This window comes from Oxyura jamaicensis, chromosome 5, assembly GCF_011077185.1.
Source record: "Oxyura jamaicensis isolate SHBP4307 breed ruddy duck chromosome 5, BPBGC_Ojam_1.0, whole genome shotgun sequence".
Classification (NCBI taxonomy): Eukaryota; Metazoa; Chordata; class Aves; order Anseriformes; family Anatidae; genus Oxyura; species Oxyura jamaicensis.
The window spans coordinates 52,855,056-52,879,146 of NC_048897.1; the positions used below are offsets into that span (position 1 = coordinate 52,855,056).

Here is a 24,091-nt window from a genome sequence, read left to right on the forward strand (position 1 = left end):
CTCAAACCGGGGCCAACTCTGAGGCCAGACAAGCTTCGAACACCTCCGTGGGCAGGTACCCACAGTGCTTCTGGAGCCATGTCCAAGCACTTGTCTGATTGCACAGGGAATTTGCTTTCACAAAACGGTTGAGGTTGGAAGGGACCTCAAGAGATGATCTAATCCAACCCCCCTACTCAAGCAGGGTCACCTAGAGCACGTTACTCAGGATCGCATCCAGGTGGGTTTTGGATATCTCCAAAGAAGGAGACTCCACAGCCTCTCTGGGCAGCCTGTTCCACTGCTCCGTCACCTGAACCATAAAGAACTTCTTCCTTCTTACAGCAATGAAACCTCCTGTGGTTCAGTTTATACCCCTTGCCCCTTGTGCTATCAGTGGTCACCACTGAGAAGAGTTTGGCCCTGTCCTCTTTACGTTGTCCCCTCAGGTATTTGTAGAGGTTGATAAGATCCCCTCTCCATCTCCTCTTCTCTAGGCTAAACAGGCCCAGCTCACTTAGTCTTTCCTCACAGGACAGATACTCTAATCATCTGGCCACACATCTCCCTCAGCCTCCATTGTATGTCACCTGCTTCAGCCCCCAGTTGTCTTGGCGGCCTCCTCTGCGTTCGCTCTCGGATGTCCATGTCTTCTTCTTTGTAGCATGGAGATAGTCAAGACCTGGACACGGTGCTCAGGATGTTGTCCCACAGGTGTGGATGGAGGGGAAGGATCACTTCCCTGGACACGCTGCACTCTTGCTGTTGCGGCCTGTGAGGTGGCCGGCCTTCATGGGTGTAGGGACGCCTACATCAGCTTTTCCACCAGCACCTCCCGGCCTCTTCTGCAGAGCCGTTTTCTGTCCAGTCAGCCTCATCCTGCCGTGTGTTGAGGTGTGGATTGTGGCCTTGCACTGTCAGGCTTCACAGCCACCTTAAACCCCACTCTTAGGGGTGACTAAGTCTGTCTAGTCCCGAGTAACTTCATCAAAATGACACCGAGTCAAGACTCGAACCTCTGCATGTTTCATCCAGGAGGATGCACCTTCATCTAAGGGGGAGAGATTCATGGAGCAGTCCCACGACTTAGGGTGGAAGCTCTTTGCTAACCACCATCCTTGTTTGTGGCATAAGGACGTGCTTTAACAAGCAGGCACTGCGAGGCATTCATGTGTGAAATGTTCTGTTGTTCGCCAAAACGCAGGGAACAGGTGTTTGGGCCTAGGAATTGAAGCGAGCTAATTCCCTTCTTTATATTTTCTATTGCATGAGTAGAAGATGGCGTTTCAGCAGTCCGTTCCCTTTTCAAATGCTACTGTGATTTAAAATAACCTTTAAAACAAAAATGAAATCTCATTAGAAAATGCCATCCTAATTTGGAACAACAGTTTCATAATTTGTTTCTGTGATGTTAACTAAAATGTTTTGTAGGGTAGAATGAAGGTAACATTTACTTAAAATCCATACACCATTACAAGGTATTATTACTTGAATTATTGCAAATTTTGGAACATGTTTTGTTTCTAATTAATCAAGAGACTCTCAGGCTTTGTTCTTGTTATGCAAATCAAAATGTAAGCCTCTAAAGAATAATTTTAAGTGCAGACTGTTTTTCAGTGTGGACATTTGAAACATGCTAATCTATTCTAATTGTTAATGATGGGCTTCCTTTATTAATCTTTTTTTTTTTTTGTCTAGCAGACCTCTAATTTTTCAAAACTATCAAAAATCTGAACGTTAGAAGAGCTGCTGCACTGATGGCCTGCCGGGCACAATATCCCGTGGTGGTTACGGGTGCATTCAGCTGGCAACTGGGGAAAGGACGTGGGAGCAAAATGGAGGTGATGCTTCCACCCCAGCAACTGCCCTTGTTTTCAACAACGTTGAAAAGGGACGGAGGGGTTGGTGCCTTCAGTCGTGGCAGCGTTCCCGTTGGCACTGGTGGTTATTAGAGTTGAGCACCCTGGTTCTGCATTTTGCTGAACTGTAGCCTCACAGAAACCTGGTGAATTACACTTGGATAGGTACTTACCTGTATTCACCTGTGCAGGAATAGGGTTGAAATTGTGGATGAGTAATTAGTCAAGAACTGCTTAAGGTGTTACTTAGCTTTTATTTTGAGGAAAAAGTGCTGCTGAGGAGGTTCTGCAGGTGTTCAGTCGAGGCTGGGTCGCACGTGGAAACACGCCGTAGCTGCGTGCCTGCAGGTGGGCTTGGTGTGGGGGTAACTGGGCGGCATGGTCCTGCTCTGCGGGTAACAGCACCGGTGCTGTGCTCTACCTGCTGGCCTTGAGCAGCGACCTGCGGTGGCTGCCAGCTCGCTGGGTGGTGGAACTCTTCCCTAAAGCTCAGTGCAGATCTGCTGGCCACACTGGTTGGGGCCAAGTGTTTTTGGCTGGTGCTGACAGCCATTGTTGTGGTTGCTTTTTTTTCTTCTTGGGTGTAATTATTCCTTCAAAGAAAGCTCATCATACACAATAGTAAACCCCCACAAACAGGAATCTACTTGTTCCTGGTGGAATAAAGCCCAAATTAATTCATTAAGTGTGCTCACATTCCAAGGGCTATCTCTCTTTCTTCCCTGTTTAAGATGAATGAATTCTGTTGTGGGGATCTAATTTTCTCTGTGATGAAGCGGTGGGAGTAATTATATGATATCTGTATTTTAATCAAGAGAAGTGTGTTCTAAAGCCTGGGATGAATTTACCTGCTGAAGTTAAGTGCATGTAACTGAAAGAAGGGAATGTGCGTTAAATTACTGTATTAAATTGCTGCTTTAAAGGAAAGCAGATGCGCTCACATGATCGACATTCCAGTGGATCCTGCCATTAGGATGCAAATGAGCCTGACTATTTATTACCAAAGCTTGGTAAACTATTTTTTTCTAGGAGATGTTTAAATTAAAATCATACATAAAAAATCAGTAGTGGGGATGAAAACCAGATGAAACCTAAATATTAATGGAGACATGTCAGAAATATGATCAATACTATCATATTCTCATGTGTATTGTAATAAGCCAGGGTGGTGAACAAAGATCCAGTTGTGGTAGGCGCTGTACGGATGAAAACAAACTCTAAAACTGGATTCTGCTGGGGAAGTCTTCAAACGTACATTTATGGGTTTTTGAGCTGCACTGCTTCTGTTTTGCCATGACTTGCGTACGGGGCGGTGCACGTGCTTCCCTGCTCACCACTGGTGAGTGGTTGGTAAGGATCACAGTGTTGGTGGAGCCTGACTTTATCTCCGTTGTTCCTTCTGCCTTTCCAGATTTGGATGACCCGATAGTGACAGTCCACCAGAGCATAGGGGAAGCGAAGGAGCAGTTTTACTATGAGAGAACTGTGTTTCTCAGGTGCGTTGCCAACTCCAATCCACCTGTTCGGTACAGCTGGAGACGCGGCCAGGAGGTACTGCTGCAAGGCTCTGATAAAGGAGTTGAGATCTACGAGCCCTTCTTTACACAGGTAGGAAATGAAGTTACAGTATTTATCCCTCCTTCGAGTACTTACACCAGGGACTTTGTAACGGGCTGTAGAGCTTGTCTGTCTGCACATCCCTGCTGGGTTCGTGGGGTGCTTGGTGGGCATGCCCTCCAGAGAACCACAGCCTGGCACATCCACCCTTGTAGTTTTTAAAGAGCTACTAATATAAAATATGTCTTTTTTATTTTTTTGATAAAGAAATTAGGAAGTAGGAAGCTCTGGGAAGATGAACAGTGAGTGCTGTCTGCAGGAGCCCCTTTGAAGTCATTTTCCTTGAGCCTGCAAGCCCAGTGCTCTGATTTGACTGCTATTTCCTAATCTTTTCCAATACAATGCAAAGTGATTCTGCACAGAATTTACAGCCTAAAAAGCTTTTCAAAAGGCTAAACTCTAAGGCAACTCCCTGTTTTATTATTATTATTCCACCTTCCACATCTTTGAATATAAGGTTTTTGTTCCAGACTTACTTTAAAGATGGTGTGGCAAAAATGGGAAGAAGTGCTTTTTATAAGTCTTCCTACTGTAGCTCACAGCCACGAAAGCAGACTGCGCTATCAAAAGAGTCTGTCAGATTAGATCAGATTAATTTATTGTTAGCACACTTACACAGTCTCGGAATAAAAAGGTGACATCCTATTGTCTACGGAGAAGTGTGTGTGATGGTACGAGGAAAAAAAAAGAGAAAGAAGAAAGGAAAAAAAGAGAAGATGTTATTTTGGAAAGTCTCAAGCAACAACGAGTAAAGACAAGTGAAAACTGCCTGGTAATTTGGTCTTCATAGCAGAAAGCAAGCTGCAAATTTCATAAATAATTTTCAGCTAATGATTGGAGATCACCTTCAGTTTTTCTTATTATTGTGCTTGACAGCTTTATATTGCTACCATGGCTTGGTATTCTACTGAGAAATGTGTGCCTGGAACCTTGCAGAGATGAGAATTAGATTACATAGTCAAGTTATCGGTCTCCTAAAAGTGATGAAATTATTTTTAATTTAACGTGTATGGATTCAGTTTAGCAAATGTGTGGCTTGTTTCTTTGGATTCAAGTGTGTAAACGAAAGTATCTTCATGCTTTAATTAAAAAGCGAGGGGCTCCCTTGAGGTGGTCCTTTTAGTCTTATAATTTCTCAGTATGGAAATGCTGATTAATACCTTTCCAATCATCTAACAAGAACATCTCTAATAAAATGTGTCACAGGAAATTAGATTCAATAATAAAAAAATAAAAATAAAAATAAAGATTCCTAGGTTATGGAGAGCGTTCTTCCTAGAACCTCTGCCTGGGCCGAATTAATCTGAATAAATCAGATTGTCATGTCGATAGTCCAAAGCTTATCCATAACCTCTTTATGTTTTTTGGAGGTCAGGTTGAATTCGTGTATCTTGTCTGTGTGTCTACAAGGTCTGGTATGTGTTTATAAGAGGAAAGGATGCAAGTAAAGGTTTAAGAGTCATAAATGTCTGCTGCACGTCTCTGCAGAATTTATGACATGGTAACAAACAGTAAGTGCTGGTGTGAAGAGGGATAGAGGGGATACATCTTCAGAGCACCAAGAAGTGAATTTGAGGTGGCATTTGTTTGGTGATTGCTTTAAAGCTGGATTATCAATCTGAAAATCAGAAGAAATGTGAGGGACAACAGTAGCACAAATAAATTTTCTAAGTTACTGTACCCCAAAAGGCCAGTTTTTCTTTATGCTCGTTTCTTTGTTTCATCAAATCACAGAAGTCACTTTAAAAGCTGGGCAAATAAAAAGGAATTCTTGAACTTTAAGCACAGATTTTTTTTGATGAGTAAGGTAATGTCAGCTACTTATTTTAGCTGCCATGAGGAGGTCGGGGAGGGGAAAGAACAAACATGTGCATTCTCATTTGCGGCAGCGTTTGAAATACCGAATTTTTTGAAACTGAAATCTTGATGCAGATTTTTTTCCTAAGAGTTTGCATCATCCTCATTGCACATTGTAATTGCACAGTCTGAGCACAAGATTAAATTTGCTGTATTTACAATAATTATGCAATTAGACATAATTAGACTAATTATTCAAACCAATGAAGAAAATAGATATATATTTTTACAAATCTCGGCAATCTGGGAACACGATCCAGAATACCATTGTGAGTTCAGCTCACAAGTTCCACTTGGAGTCCGCAGCTAAAGACCAAATCGGTGGGATGTAGCTGCTCTGCGCTTGAGTCTAATCCAGAACTTAATGCCTTTGGTAGCTGCGTTCCCACTAACCAGGACCAGGCCCGTCCCCAGTCCAGACGAATCTCTTTTTAAAGTAGGATCTTTATCTTTAGGAGCACCGATTCGAGGCTTCAGTCGCGCAAACACTGAGTCAGCATGAGCTTGATTTTAATCACATCATTTCTGTGGGACTGATTGTACATACAAAGCACTTCAGTTCCAATGCTCCAAACATCTACTGAGCTTGATTTAATGACTGTCTCTCTTCTTTTCCTGCTAACTGCATCTTCTTTTCTTGTTTTTGTTCATTTGTTTTTGTTTTGGTTTGGTTTTGCTAGTACTGTGCGTGCATCTCCACAGACAACCACGTATTTCCCTATATGTGCTCATGATGTTGTTAAAAAAAGTCAATATGTTTCCCAAGCCGTGATGAAATTAGAAGTGGTAGCAGCTTTATAATAACATAATAATGAGCATTTTTCATAGTTTGCTCTCTTGATGCCTTATGAGCTGGCTCAGTGTTTGCCTCCCAGGGCTGGGGTTGTGCCGCAGCACAATACCTTTTTAGCTTATCAGCATAAACACAGTTTGTTATTTTAGTGCTCGGATGAATAATATGCACGTATAGCTAAATGGAGACGTATCTGATGTTTCTGCAGCCCTCCGCTGTCACTCTGTCACGTACGGTGCCCTGCTGTGCTCTGCTGTACTCACCTGCTTTCTTCTTGCCTTTTGTGCTCCGTGGCATCCCTGTGTGCTCGGTGTAAGCGGGGGGTGTTGTACCTAACAGCCCCTTCAGCTTTCTGTTACTGCTGTTGCTAACAATACTTCAAGATTTTGCATACATATTTCAGCAACTTTTTCTCCCGCGTTCCCAGCTCTGTGGTGCCCATTTCACATAGAGCTGCTGTGGAAGTCTCGTGTTTGGACACTACGGTTTTCTCTTGATCATATCAGAAGGAACTCCTTCATTACACATCCTATTCAGGTCCCTGCTCCATCATTTACACCCCTGGCTAAAAATAAAATCCATCAGGAGCTCATTTTCAAAGGAAAAGCAGCAGGATTTCTGTAGCTTATGATTCTTTTCATCAAGCAGATTGTACTTTACGACATATTATCCAGAATAATGCTGTGACTTCAAAGACTGCCAAAACAATTTCCCCCCTTGCCACTCTCTTTCCTTCCGCCTTTAATATATAAGGTGGGCTATGGCTCTAGGCTATGCCAGCCACCGTTCTTTCTGCTATTAAATTAAAAAAAAAAAAAAAGTTTTCTGGACCATTTCAACATCTTCTTACTAATTGGCCACATCTGCACCTCCCACCTCCTGGAAGTCCTCCCGAGTGCACCCTGCAGCTCTCCTCGCTCCTCTGCTTCAGGCTCTTCCTAATGCTTTCTCTTGCTCCTGCAGGGGGAAACGAAGATCCTGAAGCTGAAGAACCTCCGACCTCAGGACTACGCTAATTACAGCTGCATCGCCTCGGTGAGGAATGTCTGCAGCATTCCCGACAAGATGGTGTCCTTCCGACTCTCTAACAAAACAGGTAGGTCTCCAGCAGTGACTGTCCCTGCTCATTTAATATTCCTTGGGTGGGCTTTCGGGTTGCAGGGCTTTGTTGTGTCACTTACATGTGTCTGTGTAGTAGGAGCTATGGCGGTTGGAGCTATTTAGGACCGAGTTGTAGATTTTAAGAAGATTTTTTGTTGTTTATTGGTATCAATATTTATCACTCTCTGTCACGATTTGTATTTTCCTCCAGTGTCAGGAGGTTTTGTTGGTGTGAATAGACTTGACTTCAGAGAAGGGATTGCGGCGAGGTAAAAGGAAAGGGCATCTCAACCAAGGCTGGCACGGACTAGAACATCCCTTTACAAGTCCTCCAAACACTCCCAAATGCTTCTCACAGCACTTTGCTGGAAGCTACTTATATGTAATCAACAAAACATTTTAGGAAAATAAATCAGCCTTTTTGTATTCTTACATTGGTTTAAACCATTGATTTGATACATTGATTGATTTGATCTGTTCTTACGGTGAATGAAGCCCTGACTTCTTACATTGATTTCAATAAAAACATTTTTTTTTTCAGATTTAATTGCTTCAAATGAAAATATTCAAGCAGTCAAGTTGAACTGCTTTGCAGCAGGTTACCTGGGCATGTATCTGTTTCTGACCAAGGTGTCTGCATGTTGTGGCATTTCTTGTGCCTTTGCTCTTTTCTGGGCTTGGTCCTGGCTGAGCAAATGCCCAGTTGTGCATCTTCCTCTCTCCAGTGGTTGTGTCATTGCTGTGGATCTGGAGTCTCACACCAGCTGGTGATCACAGGAAGTGCCAGAACACTTTTGAATGCTGGTTTCTGGCAGGATGAAAATTATAGATTTTGAATCTCTTAAAGGTTTTGCATCCAGGATCAGCAGATGATGCGTGTCTGAAATGCTTTATAGACTTGAAGCCAAAGAGCAAAGTCATTGGCTTAGGGTTTTAAGTCATTAGAGATTTCAGAGAAGTGTTTTCTGGAGAACTGTTCTGCAGGAAATGATGTAACATTTGAAGACTCTGAGTTAGGTTATGCTGGGCTGTGCCTTAATAGTGTGTGCCTCGGGGTACTGAAAACAGGTAGCAAATGAACAAAACAGTTGAGGTATTAACATGCTGAGTGCATCTAAGATGAACTATGAATTTTATTTGCACTTGCACATTTCACATTATTTCTGCTCTCATGGATTTATTCCAAGGAGTTGCCTTCAGCCTTTTCTGAATTTCTGATTTGACAGCAGGGACTCCAGAAGTGTGTTATGTACCGTTCCTGTGCACAACCCACTGCAAAGCAAATTAACAGCCCAGCTTTAAAACTGCCACTGGCAGTAAGGGAGTTACAATCAGCTCCAAAGGTGCCTAGCAAAACGTATTGAAGCACTCACTTTATTCTCCTACTAATTTTGCCAGGAAGGAAAAAAAAAAAATCAAGATGTGAGGTTTGGCTTTCTTTACTTGGACTGGCTTCATACCAGGAGAGAGATGGAATTTCATTTGCCATGGAGTGGCATAGCTGATAGCTGAGAGCAACTTTCCTCTCCACACTAATCAGAACTTTTCCACGTTCTTGCATGAGAACGAAGGATGAGGGCTGGAACCTGCAGTCTGGTTGCTCAGCAGAAGTTGTAGGGCCCTTCTTTTTCCAGCTATAGAAGTTGTCCTGTCTGTGCCTGCATATTGTTCGCGACCATTATATTCTCACAAGTAGAGCTCAGCCTCAGCAAAGTGTTTCCTTCACTCATGTGTAAGAGGGGACGATTTTATTGCTGGTACCTGACCAGCCTCTACCATGTTGGACCTCAGCTGCTCCAGAAGTTTGCTTACATTATGGTAGTGGTGAAACTTGAAATCACATGGCCATTCTGAACTGAGTATAGGTGGTCTTGATCTTACTTTGCCACAAGAATGAATTATTTCCACCTTACTAATGTCACGCTTATTTTGGGAGAAAGTTGTCTTCTCCAGGAGGCAGTAGCGGTACCTTAACAGGAGTAGCTCTTCAGGAAGAGCTGACGAGTAAACAAGCCTGAAAATGTACATTCACACTTCTCGTGAGGAACCTCGTGGCAACCACCATCAAGAGCAAGATTAAATAGCTATAGTAATTACTGCAATAACTCATTAAAGATGATGACTGATATGTTGATGACTCTGGGACAGGACTTTCTCATTTGATATGACATCTGTTGTAGCTACTTGTTAGATCTTCCCCTGGAGTAATTTCATAGAAGACACACAAATGATAAATGCAGAATAATCCAGCATAAATCCACCTTGATGAAAACCAGAACCCAGACCCGATACTCTGCTATAGAGTGGTCCTTGCCTGTCCATCTGCTTTTAATTTAAGGCTGAAGGCACATTATGGAGATGTCTATATAATGGAGACAAGGAGACGAACAGAAGCGTCTGTATGGTTTGCAAACAGGCGTGCTGTTTCTTGTAGTGCAGGTGACTCCAAGTGAGTTTAAGTTCAGCTACTAATTAATGTGACGTCGCTATAAAATTGCTGGCAGTTTGGCTGTTCTGTATTTATCAGGTCTGTCAGCAGAGCTGGTGGGAGAGTTGTTGTTGAGCTTTAGTTGGCTGCTCTGTCTGAGAGAGGTGACTAAGAAGGACGGCTAATAATACAGCAGCTGGGGGTTTCCACCTTGTTTCGGCTGAGATTCGGCTCCCTGGGTTCAGATTTCTATCACATGACGCAGAACTGCATTATTTGTCAGGCTCCCTTTGATTGACTGGCTTAAGGGTAATGTCGGGAATGTTTCTCCTTGCCTTAGATGCATATTCCAGCTTGGGCTGCTCAGGGACATCGGCTCTCCCAGCAGCCAGATGGAGTCTGCGGGGGTTTGTGGACCCCCTGCACGGAGCGGCTGACCCTGCGGGTCATGGACACGGTGGTGGGAAGCTGCAAGCTGCAGTGAGCACCTTGGCTCCCCACCGGCCCCGACTGATTGCCACGGCGTGCTTATGCATGGCAGGATGTCGGCACGCTGCAAGGAGCGTTTGTCACATATGATGATTGTTGGCAGGCTGCGAGTGAGGAAGTGGCGCCCAACAGATGTGAAACAAAACCAACGTAGCAATTACCGTGTCCCTAGAAATTCTTAATGCTCTTGCGGTGTCCTGCTACTACCCTCAGTGCTGTTCACTTCCAGGCCACTGAGGCTTTCACAGATGACAGTCAAGTCACCTGTTTAAACCTTTTGCTTGATAATCTTCCCGTATTGTAAGAGTACGGTGTCAGGGATGCATGAACACATTTTTCCTTTTTCTTTCTCTGAAACGCTCGAGTGTCCCCACCTTCCCTTGCCAAGAACTGTAGGTGACGTGGGGATGAATGTAGACATTCATTTCAAGGAAAGCATGCAAGCCCAAGTGCTCTCCTACTGTTTATGCCACAGGCTCTTTCATACATCTATACTCCTGTTCACACACCAGAGTTGAGGGACTAATTTGGGGAACACCAGGCATGTCTTTGGGTGAGGAGTTGAGCTTTCTGCTCAGTGCAGCCTGCCGGATTGTCCCTGTGACCTTTTTGTTTGCTGTGCTCACTCTGTCTTGCTGATTATTTGATTGTGTGTCATGGCATCACCAGAATAACAATCAATTACTGCGACATAACCAACCCAAAGAAAACTTCCTGCCTACTTCTTGAATAATTAGAGAAGTAATTAAGCCGATGCCGTCAGATGAACACGTATTCATCAGTATGCTTTGGACATGGTGTAGGTTTAAAGTGTTACCCATAGGTATTATTAGGTGCACTCACACCCCCTTCGTTCAACAGCGGTGTCTTAATTACATCGGTTCTGCTCGAGGATGTGGAGCCGTAGACGCATCATCGTGTGCCCGTAGGTACTGCAGGAGGTAGAGGCCATTGGCATCGTTCTCCAGACACATGGGTTTCTTTGTTCCAGTGCAGACTGGTTTAAAATACAGAAATAAAATGGGTGTTGCAATGAGAGAAGCTGAGATCATCTCAGAAGCATGTGACTCTGCACATGCTGAAGCCCAAGAAGACAATTAGCACTAATACTGTACAGCAGCATGCAGAGGCACTTGTTGAGCCCAGACCCACTCCGTATCTAAAGACAGCTATTACTCTGCAAGTGTATTATCTAAATGCATGAGAAATTTGAAGGGAAGCAGAAACACTCTGAAATGATTCACCTGCTGTCAGATTGCTGGTGAGTGGCAGGAGCAGAAATAGAAGTCAAGATGTGAAGAAGAAGAACAGCAAAGGGACTTATTTTGCAGCTCTCATTTGTTTTTAGTAGACTGAGTTCCTTTAAAATCAGCACATAGAAGTTAATTTGGGTAAGTTAATGCAAGGAGTTCTTAAAAAAAATAGAAAGAAAAAGCAGAAAGGCAGCTGCTTTGCAACAAAATCAAGGGGTTATTCTGACAAGGAGGAGGAACCCTGACAACTTTCTCAGTGTATGTGCTTGAATCCAGGCTGTCGGAAGAGGAGCAGCTGCGAGAGTGGGTGTCGCACTGAGTCATGACCTCCACACTTTCTGTCTACGTTGCCAGTTTTTGTTGCCTCACTATGTCCGCAGCGTGCCCAGGAAGGCAGGCTGGCTGATCGGATTCTGGCTCCTACTCCACCCTTGGGGCTTTTCTTGAGGTTGCTGCTGCCCCATCTCTGCCCCGAAGCCTCAGAGGGTTCTCGCAAGGTGCTGACGTGTCTCTTCCCCATTCAAGTTTTTGAGATGTTCACGTGTCTCTTCCCCATTCAAGCTCTTGGGGCTCTTACTGTGTTTGTAGTCCTGAAATCAGGGACATTTTCCCTCCAAATAGTCCGCGCAGTTTGAAACAGCGAGAAGCAGGAAAAACAGTTGGCAGCGAATGCTTGTGGGGTGGGGGAGTACAGCCCTGCAGGTCCGTTCTTCTCATAGGAATGGCTCCCTGAGACCTTTCTTACCACCTTTCTTACCACCTGCTCCCACTTAGAGGTGGTTTGGGATCACCCCTGCGATTCCTTTGCCTACCTTTTCCTTCTCTTGCCCTGTTTTTGGGTAAAGCCTTAGACGTGATGTCCTACAGTATCCTTATAGCCAGGCTGGTGAGAGGTGGATGGTGAGTGGAAAATCGGAGGAGTCTTTGCTCTCGAAGGGTGGCAGGGTGTCCAGCTGGTGGTCGTTTACTCAAATCCTCCCTCAGGGATCAAAACCAGAAACAATTATCGTTATTAGTGACCAAAACAACGGGACCAAGTGCACTTCGAACCAGTTGTTGGATGATGCCAAGTCTGGGAGGGCCTGGGGCTAGAGAACATCACGTATGGGAAAGTCGGAGGGATCAGGGTTTGTTCCGCCTGGGGAAAATGCTTGAAACGTGACTGCATGGGGCCTGGATAGCCTGGTGTGATGGGCATTGCTTCAAGCAGGGGTCAGAGCAGAAGCCCCCAGAAATCCCTTCTGATGGAGATATCTATGGTTCTGTGACTAAAATACACACATTAAAAGGAAAAACAATGCTGTGGAAGTTGTAGTTTGGGCTCAGCATTATGTCCTATCCCCAGGAGCTCCCTGTCTATGTAAGAACCAATCGAGGCCCAAAGGAGCTCTCACCCTGCCTTAGCCTGAGCCCTGCACGGGTCGGAGGCACCTCAGCAGGAGCAAGCACAACGTCCTTTAGAAATATAGGGATTATATTATTCCAAGCAGTAATTATGCTCTATATCAGGCATGAATTATTGACAGATGAGATTAAAATCTCTCTCCAGCCTGTATGTGACTCACTATTTAATCTTTAGCGTGGGGAAAGGCGACTTGAAATACTTTGCACTCTGAATCCCACATCGTAATGCTCACACGTAATAGTAAATATGAATGGATCCTTTCCAGAGTGTTCACTGTTTCAAAGTGTCGGAGAAAAAGCGTGATGCTTACCCATAAAACCAAACATCTAGCTTGAAAGGTTTATTTCAAACATCATTAGGTTATGTAAGGAGTTGAAATAAATAGGCAGCTTTCAGTATCAAGATTCTGGGATTCCTATAATATTTTCTTCTAATATGATTGAGTGAAAGCAAATAAAGCATTGATCTTGATCTACAAAGCAATTTCGGGGCCATTGATTCATTTGAAAATGTGTATTAGTTTGAATTAGCCAGTTAAGGCCGCTTAGTACAGGTGTCAGTACAGTCCCACTAATGTTTACTGTTGAGGTTGATTTCTGGCAGCCTCTAACATAGAAGTAATCCAAAACAGTAACTTTTTACCAAAAAGGATGAGTATTTCAATATGTGATTTTTCAGTTGCATGACACGGTTCATTCATGCAGCAGCAGAAGCTGGCACTCTGTCTGGGACGTGGTGGGAATCAAATTTGAAAAAAAGCTTAATTCACTTCTAGTCCCTCCATTAAACAGCAGTCTGTCATGACAAATTTGCTTTGTTTCTCTTCATTCAGACCATACATCTTTAAGAGAATTATCTGACCTTAAAAAATATTTCTCTTTGCGTCCCCCGGCATTCTAAAGAGTGCGACAGTGACACATGGTCCTGCGCTGCAAGGCCCTGAAATCCTCGGATAAGAAATACAGCCAGCTGCGTGCTCAGAGCTGAATACTGAAGGTAGATGGTATTAATGCTATAGTAAGAAGGAACAATATAAAATAGAGCTGGAAATGACCCAAAGAAGACATCTGTTCCTATTCTTGACGGCAGAACGCACTGGATCTAAACCCTGTCCTACCAGTGTCTGTTGGACCTGTGTTGAGGAGCTGCCAGCAGCAGCAGAGGTTTGGTGTTATTGGCAGGCAGTCTGGCCCCGTGCTTACACGTCCCAGCTGCTGAAAGCGTTATCTGATGTCCAGCCCAAATCTGCCTTTCCGTAACTACAGCCCATCGCTCTGCTCCTGGCCGCTGTGGCATGGAGAAGGGATTATTACCCTCTGCCTCCTCACAGCAGCGTTTTGTGTATCGAAGGTGGTTATCTTGTCCGGTCCCTTCTGTTGCATAATGGACCAAGCTCCTTATTTTTTTCCCCATGAAGAACATCCTCTGCACCTCACACTGCTCCTGCTGATGTCCTCTGTCCACCTCCTTGGTGGAATTCAGCACTTTGGGACATGTAGGATGCTCTGCACCCAGCCTCATCAGCGTGGAGCTCGATGCAGGGCTCGTCTTGTACGTCTCCCAGCGAGGTTCCTCTTCCTGCAGCTCCATACGATGGCTGCTGACTTGGTTATGGTGGGTGGCAATCTGAACACAATGCTGAGGGTCTTTTCTCTGCATCACGGGTTACTCAATCAGTCGTAATCCACTAATTGGATAACTGTTACTGTCAAAAGACAGGATTTGTCTCACCTATCTAGCATGCTGAAAGCTTCAGTATCTGTTCTGCACTGGCTGTTCGAGGAGCACTGTACGCAGCGGAGAGGAACATCTCCGAAGAGCAATTCATCCCATCTATTTTTGGAGAGCAGGAATTGGGCTTTCAGGGTGCTTACATCTCCTCAAGATCCGTGACCTCGCATTGCACGCCTGACTTTCCGGTGGTTGAAATTAGAAGAGGTGAATTTAAACCTACACTGGTTAAATGTAGGTTTGCACCTAAATATAGCGATGAAGGGGACAGTTTCATGAGTGGGTTAAGCTGATTTAACACCACTCTGCTGCTAAGGGGAGGATCCTGCCTTCCCTTCATACCCTCTTGATAAAATGTCCACAGAATGAATAGTTCATACAGTGTGGGAGCTGTGAGCTATTGTAGTTGTCTCCAGAGCGTAACCACCGAGGAAGTGCTCTGAATAGCAAACGTATCCGCCTCCCTTCCTCCCTGTTGGAGCTATCAATGCCACATCTGTGCGTGAACGGCAGCACGAGCAAAGTGCGAGTCATCAAAGTGCTGCTGCTGCTCGATGAAAAGCAGCCAGGCAAATTGGGAAGAAAGAAGATGAGTCATCAAAGCTGCGTCCCCATTGGTTAAAAAACAGAAGATTTCAGAAAAAGTTGGGGGAGAAAAAAAAAAAAAAAGGCTATTTAGAACGGAGGGAGAGGGAAGGGTTACCTGCTCCCTCCCTGGGGCTGGCACTCCAGATCACTGCACCCAGGGGTGTTGTTGCCTCGGGTAAGGGCTGAGCCCAGCAGAAAATGGACCTTGCTAAATATAATCTCATTCTTTGCTTCATTTCTCTCCCACAACTCTCCTTCCTGCTTCCCCTGCAACATCAGAATTTTACATTCTTGATAGTATGTCTGTAACGGCGCGCATAAAGTCAAAAAAAAAAACTCTCTTCCCTTGCAAGTGCTAGAATTTTAAGGGGAATGATGAAATGAGAAAAATAGCAAGTAACAAAAAAATAAGATTGATCTGTATGCTGAAGAGGTGCCATATGTTTTATGTGTCTAAATGCAAAGTCGTTGAGAACTTGCAGGTTGTTAGAGCTAGAGCGTTTTGCTACTCCTGCGCATGCAGATTGCCTGCAGCAGCTGAATGAGACACCGCTGAAGTCCAGAGCTCTCAGTGACCGGCCACTACTTGACAGAGCTTTGTAAAACCACATTTTCACCGTGAGGATGACTGAGTGCTTGCACAGCTTGCCCAGTGAGGTTGTACAGTGCCCATCCTTGCAGATCTTGAAAAGCTTGCTGGACATGGTCTTGGGCAACCTGCTATGGGTGTCCCTGCTGGAGCAGAGAGCTTGGACCAGATGGCCTCCAGAGGCCCCTCCAACCTGGGATTCGGTGATGAATTTCAGTCCTAAATCAGCAAAGGGCTCAGATTTACATCTCTCTGTCTATTTTTCCCCCTTGACTTTATTGAAGAACGCATTGCCAAACCCAAGGTGAACCGACCCAAGAAGCCTCGCTTCTTCCTAGCGGAGCGTGGAGCTAAGTTTGCCTGGCCTGAGAGCGCAGATGAGCTGCTGGCACATGTAAGTGGGGGCTTGCTCGACAGTTTGGCCCACTGGAGTGTCTTATTCTGGCTGGGTCAATACACGCTGGCACGTTCTGCCTGCAGGATTTCTCTCATCTGGGAGACCAACAAGAGGAACTGCCAAACATCAGTCAGAAGATTATGGCTCTGTCGTAAAAAGCAGAGAGGATGGATGCATAAAAGCGGGTTTGGTTGTTTTCTGAGAGGGTATTGATGAAAAGAAAGGACCTACAATATGGCAGCATGCTGTGACAGCGTGGTCAATAAAAAGTTTATTTTTACCCAATAATTTAAAATCTTGACCTCAGCTGGGAATTATATATATATATATTTGAGCTATACTGGGTTGGTAAATAAGAAATGATGCTCCCAGCACAGTGGGGACCTCTGTGGGGTTGGTAAATAAGAAATGGGTTGGTAAATAACAAATGATGGGGTAAGTACTGGCTTGGTAAATAAGAAATGATGCTCCCAGCACAGTGGGGACCGCTTTTTGCTCTGACTTGCAAGGGACTGTTGATAATGTGTATGTGTGTTATGAGCATATGCGTTGTATTCCTGCAGGAAATCAACCCTGTAAATTAAAGGGATGCACATGCACACATATATATGAGAAAGTGTAATTCAATTATGTTCTATCACTTCGGTTCTGCATATGAAATAATTCCCAAAACTGGAGGAAACGATGTCTTCTCATTTTTATTCATCATAGATGAGTGAGTTGTCAGGGACATAACTCGGTGCTGTCCTTTGACGTGGCTACTAAATGGTTAGCTTGCTTTTGTGTTTCCCAGTGATCCTCAGAGCCAACTGCGACTCTTCCCCCGTTCTGTCTACCCAGTCCAGATACGTATAGCTGCTTTATTGTACTTCTAACACACCTTGGCATCAGGTTTCTTCTGTATGCCACAGCGGTGTCAGATGTCTTTCTCCTCTCGGTGTAGACCTGTCTCGGCCACCCAGCCCCGGCAGCAGTCCAGACTTTGCTGCTCTCACGTTCAGTTAACATCAGCACCGGGTCAATAACTGGATGTTTCCAGTCTCTCTGCCAGCGATCCCATGGCGGCTCTGTTTGACGTTGGAAACACTCTGCTGTACAGCTAGGTTGTCGTGTCAGAGGTGCTTGGTAGGCTGCTGTTGTTAAGCACGTATATTAGGGTGCTAATCATGGCTTAATGACTGCTAGCTTTGCGCTGGATCTGGCAAACTTTGGCTCAAGTCATTAATCAAGCAATGCTTGCTGTGTGCTGTTTTATTGCTCCGTGGGATCGGTGCACGTCACGGACACCTCTTGTAGTTAATCTCTGTCTGTATGCCAACAGTGCCCAACTTGTCTTGTGTGCGCATGTTAATATAACTGAAAACAAATTGATTCAGTTCTGATTTAAATTCTCCACGATGTCTGGGCCTTGGTTTCTGCCCTGACGTCCCCGCAGTGGCTCTCTGTGACTCTGCCACGCGCTGCGGTGTCCACAGCCAGGCCCCGCGGTGCTGTGAAATACGCGGGGCGCAGAAGCAGTGCTTGCACACGAAAGCCTCTGAACTGAAGTCCCTTTAAAAAGGCTGCAGCTGCAATATGAATGGGACCCGAGCAGCTTCCCTCGCCATGAGTAGCGCCTTGTTCTTCGCAGGGAAGGGCTCGCAGCGGCACTGCGGCTCCCTTTGTGCCCTGGCAAACCAACCACGACTTGGAAACGTGGGGCTGGCGCTCGGAAACCCCTGCTTCTAAAGCACGGCAAAGACGCAGAGCCCTTTTGAAAACGGAGCCGTTCTCATTGCGGTGTCCAAATAGGATGTTTGGAAAGCTTGTTCCATGCACTCCCCCGTGGAAATATTTACCAAAGCTTGCTATTGTGGTATTACAAAGTTTATTATTCCTATCAGGGAGTTGAAAGGTTTCCGCTGGGCAGGTTGCCTGGCCGAGTCTGCGCTGGTGCCGGGATGAAGGCTCTGGCTGGGAGATGCTTTGCTTGCCACACCTGGATGGCCCGGTGTTTGTCTCAGTAGGACGGACGGCTGATGGTCACCCAAGGGAGACCTAAGCCAGGAAGAAACTTTGGAAGTGGCTCTGGGCCGATAACATACTCCGCTTAGTCGGGGCTGATTTTGACAGGGATGTTTTTGCTGCATCAGAAATTCTGTACAAATTTGTGAGTTCACACGTGAGCACCATCGGTGTCTCCGCCAGGTTTGGTATCGGACATTGGTGTTGGTCCTGATGAACTTCCCAAACCGGTGCTGAATAGTGCTTAAATCTGTAAAATCCACCAGTCTTCGACTCTACACAACACTGAGGACATCGGTCCTGATCTGTGTGTCAGGATGTCTCCATGACCCAAACGTGGTTCTGTGGTATGAAGGGATGGAGCTCTGGGGCTAGGAAGGAGAAGAAAAACATCAGACGGTTTGGAAAGACGAGCAAGAAGGAGGATAGAAGTAAATAAAAGGCATAATGCATGATTAACCAAATTCAGTCTTACAGCCGTGGAAAACAATAAAACATCCTTAAACCTTCTCGTCGAATTTTGAGGGATCTCTGCAAGATTTAAGCAGAAACTGAGGAACTTATTCCTATGGCAGGAGGCAGCGGCTACTCAGAGGGAACTTGTGGCTGGTGTAGTCACGCATCTTTCCTTTTGATTGCACATCTACCTGCTGAGTTCTGGGGGCTTTGAAGCACTTCGATCTCAAAGTGCCTTTCATGTGAGAAGAGCCCTGTGTAAATGTGGCAACCAGCCAAGTAGCCTGCTTGGTGAAACTAACTTTTTGCAAAACTTGTGTAATAAAATGAAGATTGGAGGCAGAAATCACTGGCTTACTGGCACGGCAATATGCTTCTCGTCAGCTGAGACCGTGTGAAAGCTTTATAGTGAGGATGCGAGGGTCTCCACCAGCCTCAACGCCTATCTTCTTGTGCCTATCTACAACTGAGCAGGCATGATGTCAGTGCGGGCTCCAGCCTGGTTTCAGGGTGCTCTGTGCAAGTGGAAGGGAGCGCGGCTCACCCTCGTATTTCTGCTGTCGCAGACGGTGTGGGTGCCGCTGGGTGCCACCGCCTGTGTGCTGGAGGCGGAGGCACAGCTCCCCGACGCAGCACCGACAGCCAACACAGCTCCGGCGTCGCTCCGACTTGTGCCAGGAGCGCACAACTGCACGCAGCGGCTTTTCCAATCGTGTCATTTTAATATGAGTCAGGTCTCTTGGAGAAGTCTTTGTCTCCTCTTCCTCCTGACTCAGTTGCACGATTTCCTGCTATCTAAGCAAATCTTGCACTTTGGGTTGGGGCTGGGACTGCACCGTGGCTCTCCTGGCTGGGTTCCGTCATCACAAGCGCACGGGGTGCGTAACGACGGGCAGAGCCCAGTAGGATCAGACCTCAGCCTGGCCCTAACGAGAGCCACCAAGAGACATTTCGGAAGAGTTTATACAAGCAGTGCAGCAGACAGATACCTCATAGTCTGTCCTCCTGCTTGACAAAAAAAAATAAAAAATGATGCCCTGAAGCGTGAGTTTTAATAGTCCATCAACACTATTGTGGTATAATCATCAACTATAATAATTGCTCGGGATCATCTTGTCATCTTTATAAATGCCTGCTCTATTTTTCAGTCACGTTGGACTGAAAATATAGCATGGCAATGAATTAAACAGTTCTGTTTTGTGTTGTATGTGTGTTTACCCCCCAGAATTTAACAATGAATGAGACAACAAATCCATTTTAGAGAGAAGATGAGGGCAAAGTTTCAGTTTCCTGAAGGTCTGAGAAGATTTGCAGGGCCCTGGGATCAGAGGGAGACCGGCACATGCATTGTTAAAAATGGCACGTTCTGCCCGTTCACATCTGTAGGCTCCTGAAGCATTTGAAGGTCCTCGTGCTGAGGGCGGTGTCACCATCTGCAGGCACCTGCATGTCACCCGTGCAGACTGAGCTGCCCTCTGGTCTCTGCCGGCTGTCCGCAGGGAGGGACAGCTACCGCAGGGGGAGGTTGCTGGAATGTGGTTTGAGGTGGCTGAGCTGTCTTTTGGCAGTTCTTCTTTCTGTCACTGAAACTAGAAGAGGCAGAGATCCGACATGGCAGAGGGTTTTTACCAAATCCACGCTTGGCACAAAAGCAGCAGCGCGTTGACTCCCACCCCTGCCCGTCCCTGGCTGGAGGAGGAAAGGTCAGGGTTTGCTGCAGTGAGAGCAGAAAGGCGCTCCTGGAAATGGGAAGCCTTGGGCTGGCAGCAGCGCTCAGCACGCAGGGACAAAGTCCAGGGGACCTCCAGGAGGCTCCCAGCCTTTCCATCCCCCAGCCAGAGCCTGGTAGCATGCGTGTGACACTCGGCCAGAGCAAATCCCGTCACTGGCTGCACCGCAGAGCTGAAAATAAGAGGCTCTGTGTTGTTGGGACGCTGCCATGAAGTGCTGATTGTCTGTAGGATTTCAAGCAAGGAAATATCAAAATAATAGATCATTGTTCCTGTGGTTTCGTATTCTCTTTGCAATAGACGTTTGACCCTTGATATGCTACAGTGAGTTTCATTTGCTGGAGCCCTTCGTATCTCCTCTGAATTATTGAGTATTCTTGGCTTTAAAGCAGGCTTTTCGTGGTAGTCGCTGAACGTGCTGCTGGATTTTTGTTTGTGTTTGCCTGGCGGGGTAGGTTGTAGTTAAGTGAAGTGTGTGGTGTAAGCAAGGAGAAATTGCTGTATGCAAACCATAATTTCCATGTACTTACTGTTTTGAGTGCTGTGATGAAAGGGATGTATCACAGCATTTTTATCAACATCAGCTGCTGGCTTTGTCTCTCTACCTGAAGGTTGGAAAGGGCCCTCTTTCATCTGGAGGATTAGGAGGCTATTACGGTGAACAGCAGCACCAGGTTGGGTCGACATCGTTGGAGCTTTCATCTTTTGTTCGAAGTTCTGAAGCGTTATTGGTGGTTCTCTTGTTCCCTGTCTCATGGCTGGATGCTCAGTGAGAGCAGGGAACAGCTCCTTGCCAGAGCTGTTAAAGAAAAGTCATGTACCTGGGTGGGGAGGGAGGGAGAAGAGGGCCTTGTTGCCTTGCTGTCGGTTACACGAGCCCAGTAATTGACACTGGGAAGTGTCCGTGGGATCTTGAGCCTGCAGGAGCTGGAAGAGGTTTTGCCCGTAAACCTCCGTGCTCCTGCTCTCTTGTGTTTCCCTGGCTGGGACATGGCCCGTTGCCTCTCTGCTGGGGACGGGAGTAAAGGAAAGAAGTGCTTCCCCTTGGAAAGCAGAGAGCCAGCTCCTCCTGGGGGGGTGCCCAGTAAAGAAAACTCTTATTTTGTAGTTGGCTTGTACTTGCCTTTAGTGATTATTATATTCTTTTAATATCAAAATAAGATTCACATATAAAGCAGAGCACAGAGGAATATCTCTACAAAACAGCGATAGCGATACGCCACTTCCAGATGTAACATTTTTATTTCCTTTTATTTTTCCTGTCACATTTTCCGGTTTTCTTTCCCCAGATTTTGCACAGAACTTCCATCCTCCACCTTTATGCACACATTTGTCTAGCGCTGCTGTTTTCTGGGCTAGCGATGTGGTTTGGGCTTTGGCTCATCCTTTGTGCAGCTTGGAGTATTCCTTCAAGCAAGGCCCTAATCCAGTCAGGGTGGCTCCCTCACTACAAACCGCAGCTCAGCATCTAAAACGGATCGCCCTGCCGTGTCCCTTCATACCGAGCATTCCCATTGCTCCCCGTACGTCGTGTGCAGGTATTTCAGGGAAAAGGAGAGGCAAGGAGGGAGAATTAAATTTAACCACCGGCTTCTCCTTTCTGAGAGCAGCGGCGTCGTGCCATCAGCCCGTGCTGCGGTGTAGTTCAGCTGGCTTGGCAGTGGTGCTGCCCAAAGGCCCTCGGCCTCCTGCCCTCTGCGTGGCAATTAGCGGGGGCCTAATTAGCCTGCACCTCTCCCACCTGCCAGCGAGGGAGGGGATGGAGCTGGGGCTGTGCTGTCTACTGTGGGCTGCCGGGCACACAGCCCGAGCAGGATAAAAGGGCCTGAGCTGTGTTCTGCTTCCAAGTGTGCCGGGGGTGTCCCACGGGGTGACTCCTGACTCGGCAGACGCGACTCAAACTCTGCAAGTTCCTCTCAGCTCACAGCCAAGTCCCAGGGAGTCCATCGGGGAGGCGGGCGGATTAAGAGGGCTGGTTTTCAATGGAGAGGATCTGACTTGAAGAGAACGCCGTGGTGTCTGTGCCAAAGAAGATTGTTACTAATGCTTTTCTTCCAGGGTTGAAAATCCCGCGTGCTGGCACCTATCCCGTGCATTATATGTTTCTTCCCAAGCACGGCCGCGGGGCTGGCTGCACATAAATCCTCGCCCGCCGTTTGACAGCGAGGGACAAGCAGGTGCCTGAGCAGGGTGCGGAGCAGGGGACGTGTGGAGCCAGGCGGAGCAGGAGGACAGGGAGCAGCCTTCTCAGAGGATGTGCGGTCCTCCGAGGAGCACCACAGCTGAAGCCTTTGCTGATCGTACTTGACTTGAGTGTACTCGGCCGGACTGAGCAACGGCACAGGTATTGCCCCACTCCACCTTCCTTTTTCTCTTGTGTTTTGCAGCATCCCCTTCAATTAAGCTTCTTGTGGACGACCCCATAGTGGTGAACCCTGGGGAGGCGATCACCTTAGTCTGTGTGACAACAGGAGGGGAGCCAGCCCCCAGCCTGACGTGGGTGAGGTCCGCCGGCGTCCTGCCTGAGAAGACGGTCCTCAACGGCGGCACGCTGACGATACCTGCCATCACATCGGAGGATGCTGGCACATACAGTTGTGTCGCCAATAACAATGTCGGAAACCCTGCAAAAAAGTCCACCAACATCATTGTAAGAGGTAAGCTGAGCTGGCAAACTAGCAGCCTTTACATTGGAGGATAAACTGAACCCTAACCTATGTTCACATAGTGGCATCCTGCATTTCCAAACGTATTTCTGGTCAGTTCTAGTAATGCATGAAGTGAATTGGTGCTGGCTTCAGGTAGCCACTGGCTCTTGTGCTGGGTTCCAGCCCCCTGCTTGGGGTGGTGCCTGGGGTGAGGCGGTGCCTCTTTGTACCACATAGATGCAGCAGCTCTCACTCAAAGGAGGGACAAATCCTTGCCAAAGGACACCGTGTCATCGCCCATGAGTAGGAAGGGTGCCCTTCCTCTGCACACACACTTTTAGCAGAGCCTTGAGGGCATGGGCTGTGGCAGAGTTTCCCTCTAAATGGGTCCTGAGCTCCTGGAGACATTTCCTACCTCACCCTTTTCTTCCTTCCCGTCAGCTGAGCACGTTACTGAAATGAAGGCTGTTGTGCCTGCTGTGAATCTGCTGCCATCAGACGACTGCTCCCTGGGTAGGAGCTTTAGATTAGTATCTATGCTTTAATTATGCTAAATAGCAGGCTAAATGTCTGCCTTAGATAAAAGTAAGAGAAGAGTGCTTGCAGAGCAATTACTGCCAGGTGGAAAGAAACTCTCCCCACTTGTTTACCGCTCTCTGGGTAACCCCAGGGACATGGCCAGTTGGTTTGAAGGCGGAGTTCACTTGGCTGGTAGGCATCATCTGAGTGGACTAATCTACCTGAAGCAAACAGTTCATCTGAAACTAATTTTCTGTAATCTAATCTACAAATGCTACAGAAGCATAAACTCCCATGCTATAGGAACTTTCAGTAATTCCATGTGATTAATCATACTCAGGAGAAACTGCTGTATAAGGAGCCAGTGGTGTGAATATTTTATGAGAGCCGTAACCCCTGTTCAGTTCTTACTGCCCAACGTATTATGCTCTTCAGCAGGATGATGAATTAGAAGCTATTTCTGTTCTGGGGGTCAGGGAGAGAGCACCACATCAGCCTAGGTCTGCAGGAGTTTATCAGGAGAAGTCTACAAATTTATCTGTAATATTGGATTTCCGTTTGAATTTTTGACATTTGGCTTAGGGGTTTTGTTTTCAAGAGGCAAAAGCAGTGTTGTTTCAAGAACACAGCATCAACATTAATTTGCTG

General features: G+C 46.3%; 1 protein-coding gene across 1 annotated transcript in view; it reads left to right on the forward strand.

Moving 5' to 3' along the window:
• Positions 1–24,091, forward strand: part of MDGA2 (MAM domain containing glycosylphosphatidylinositol anchor 2) — a 320,012-nt gene that overhangs the window by 155,944 nt on the left and 139,977 nt on the right. The window contains exons 4-6 of the mRNA XM_035327104.1: positions 3,250–3,446; positions 7,069–7,201; positions 22,664–22,933. Coding sequence (XP_035182995.1) covers positions 3,250–3,446; positions 7,069–7,201; positions 22,664–22,933 — 600 coding nt within the window. The remainder of the gene's footprint in view (positions 1–3,249; positions 3,447–7,068; positions 7,202–22,663; positions 22,934–24,091) is intronic.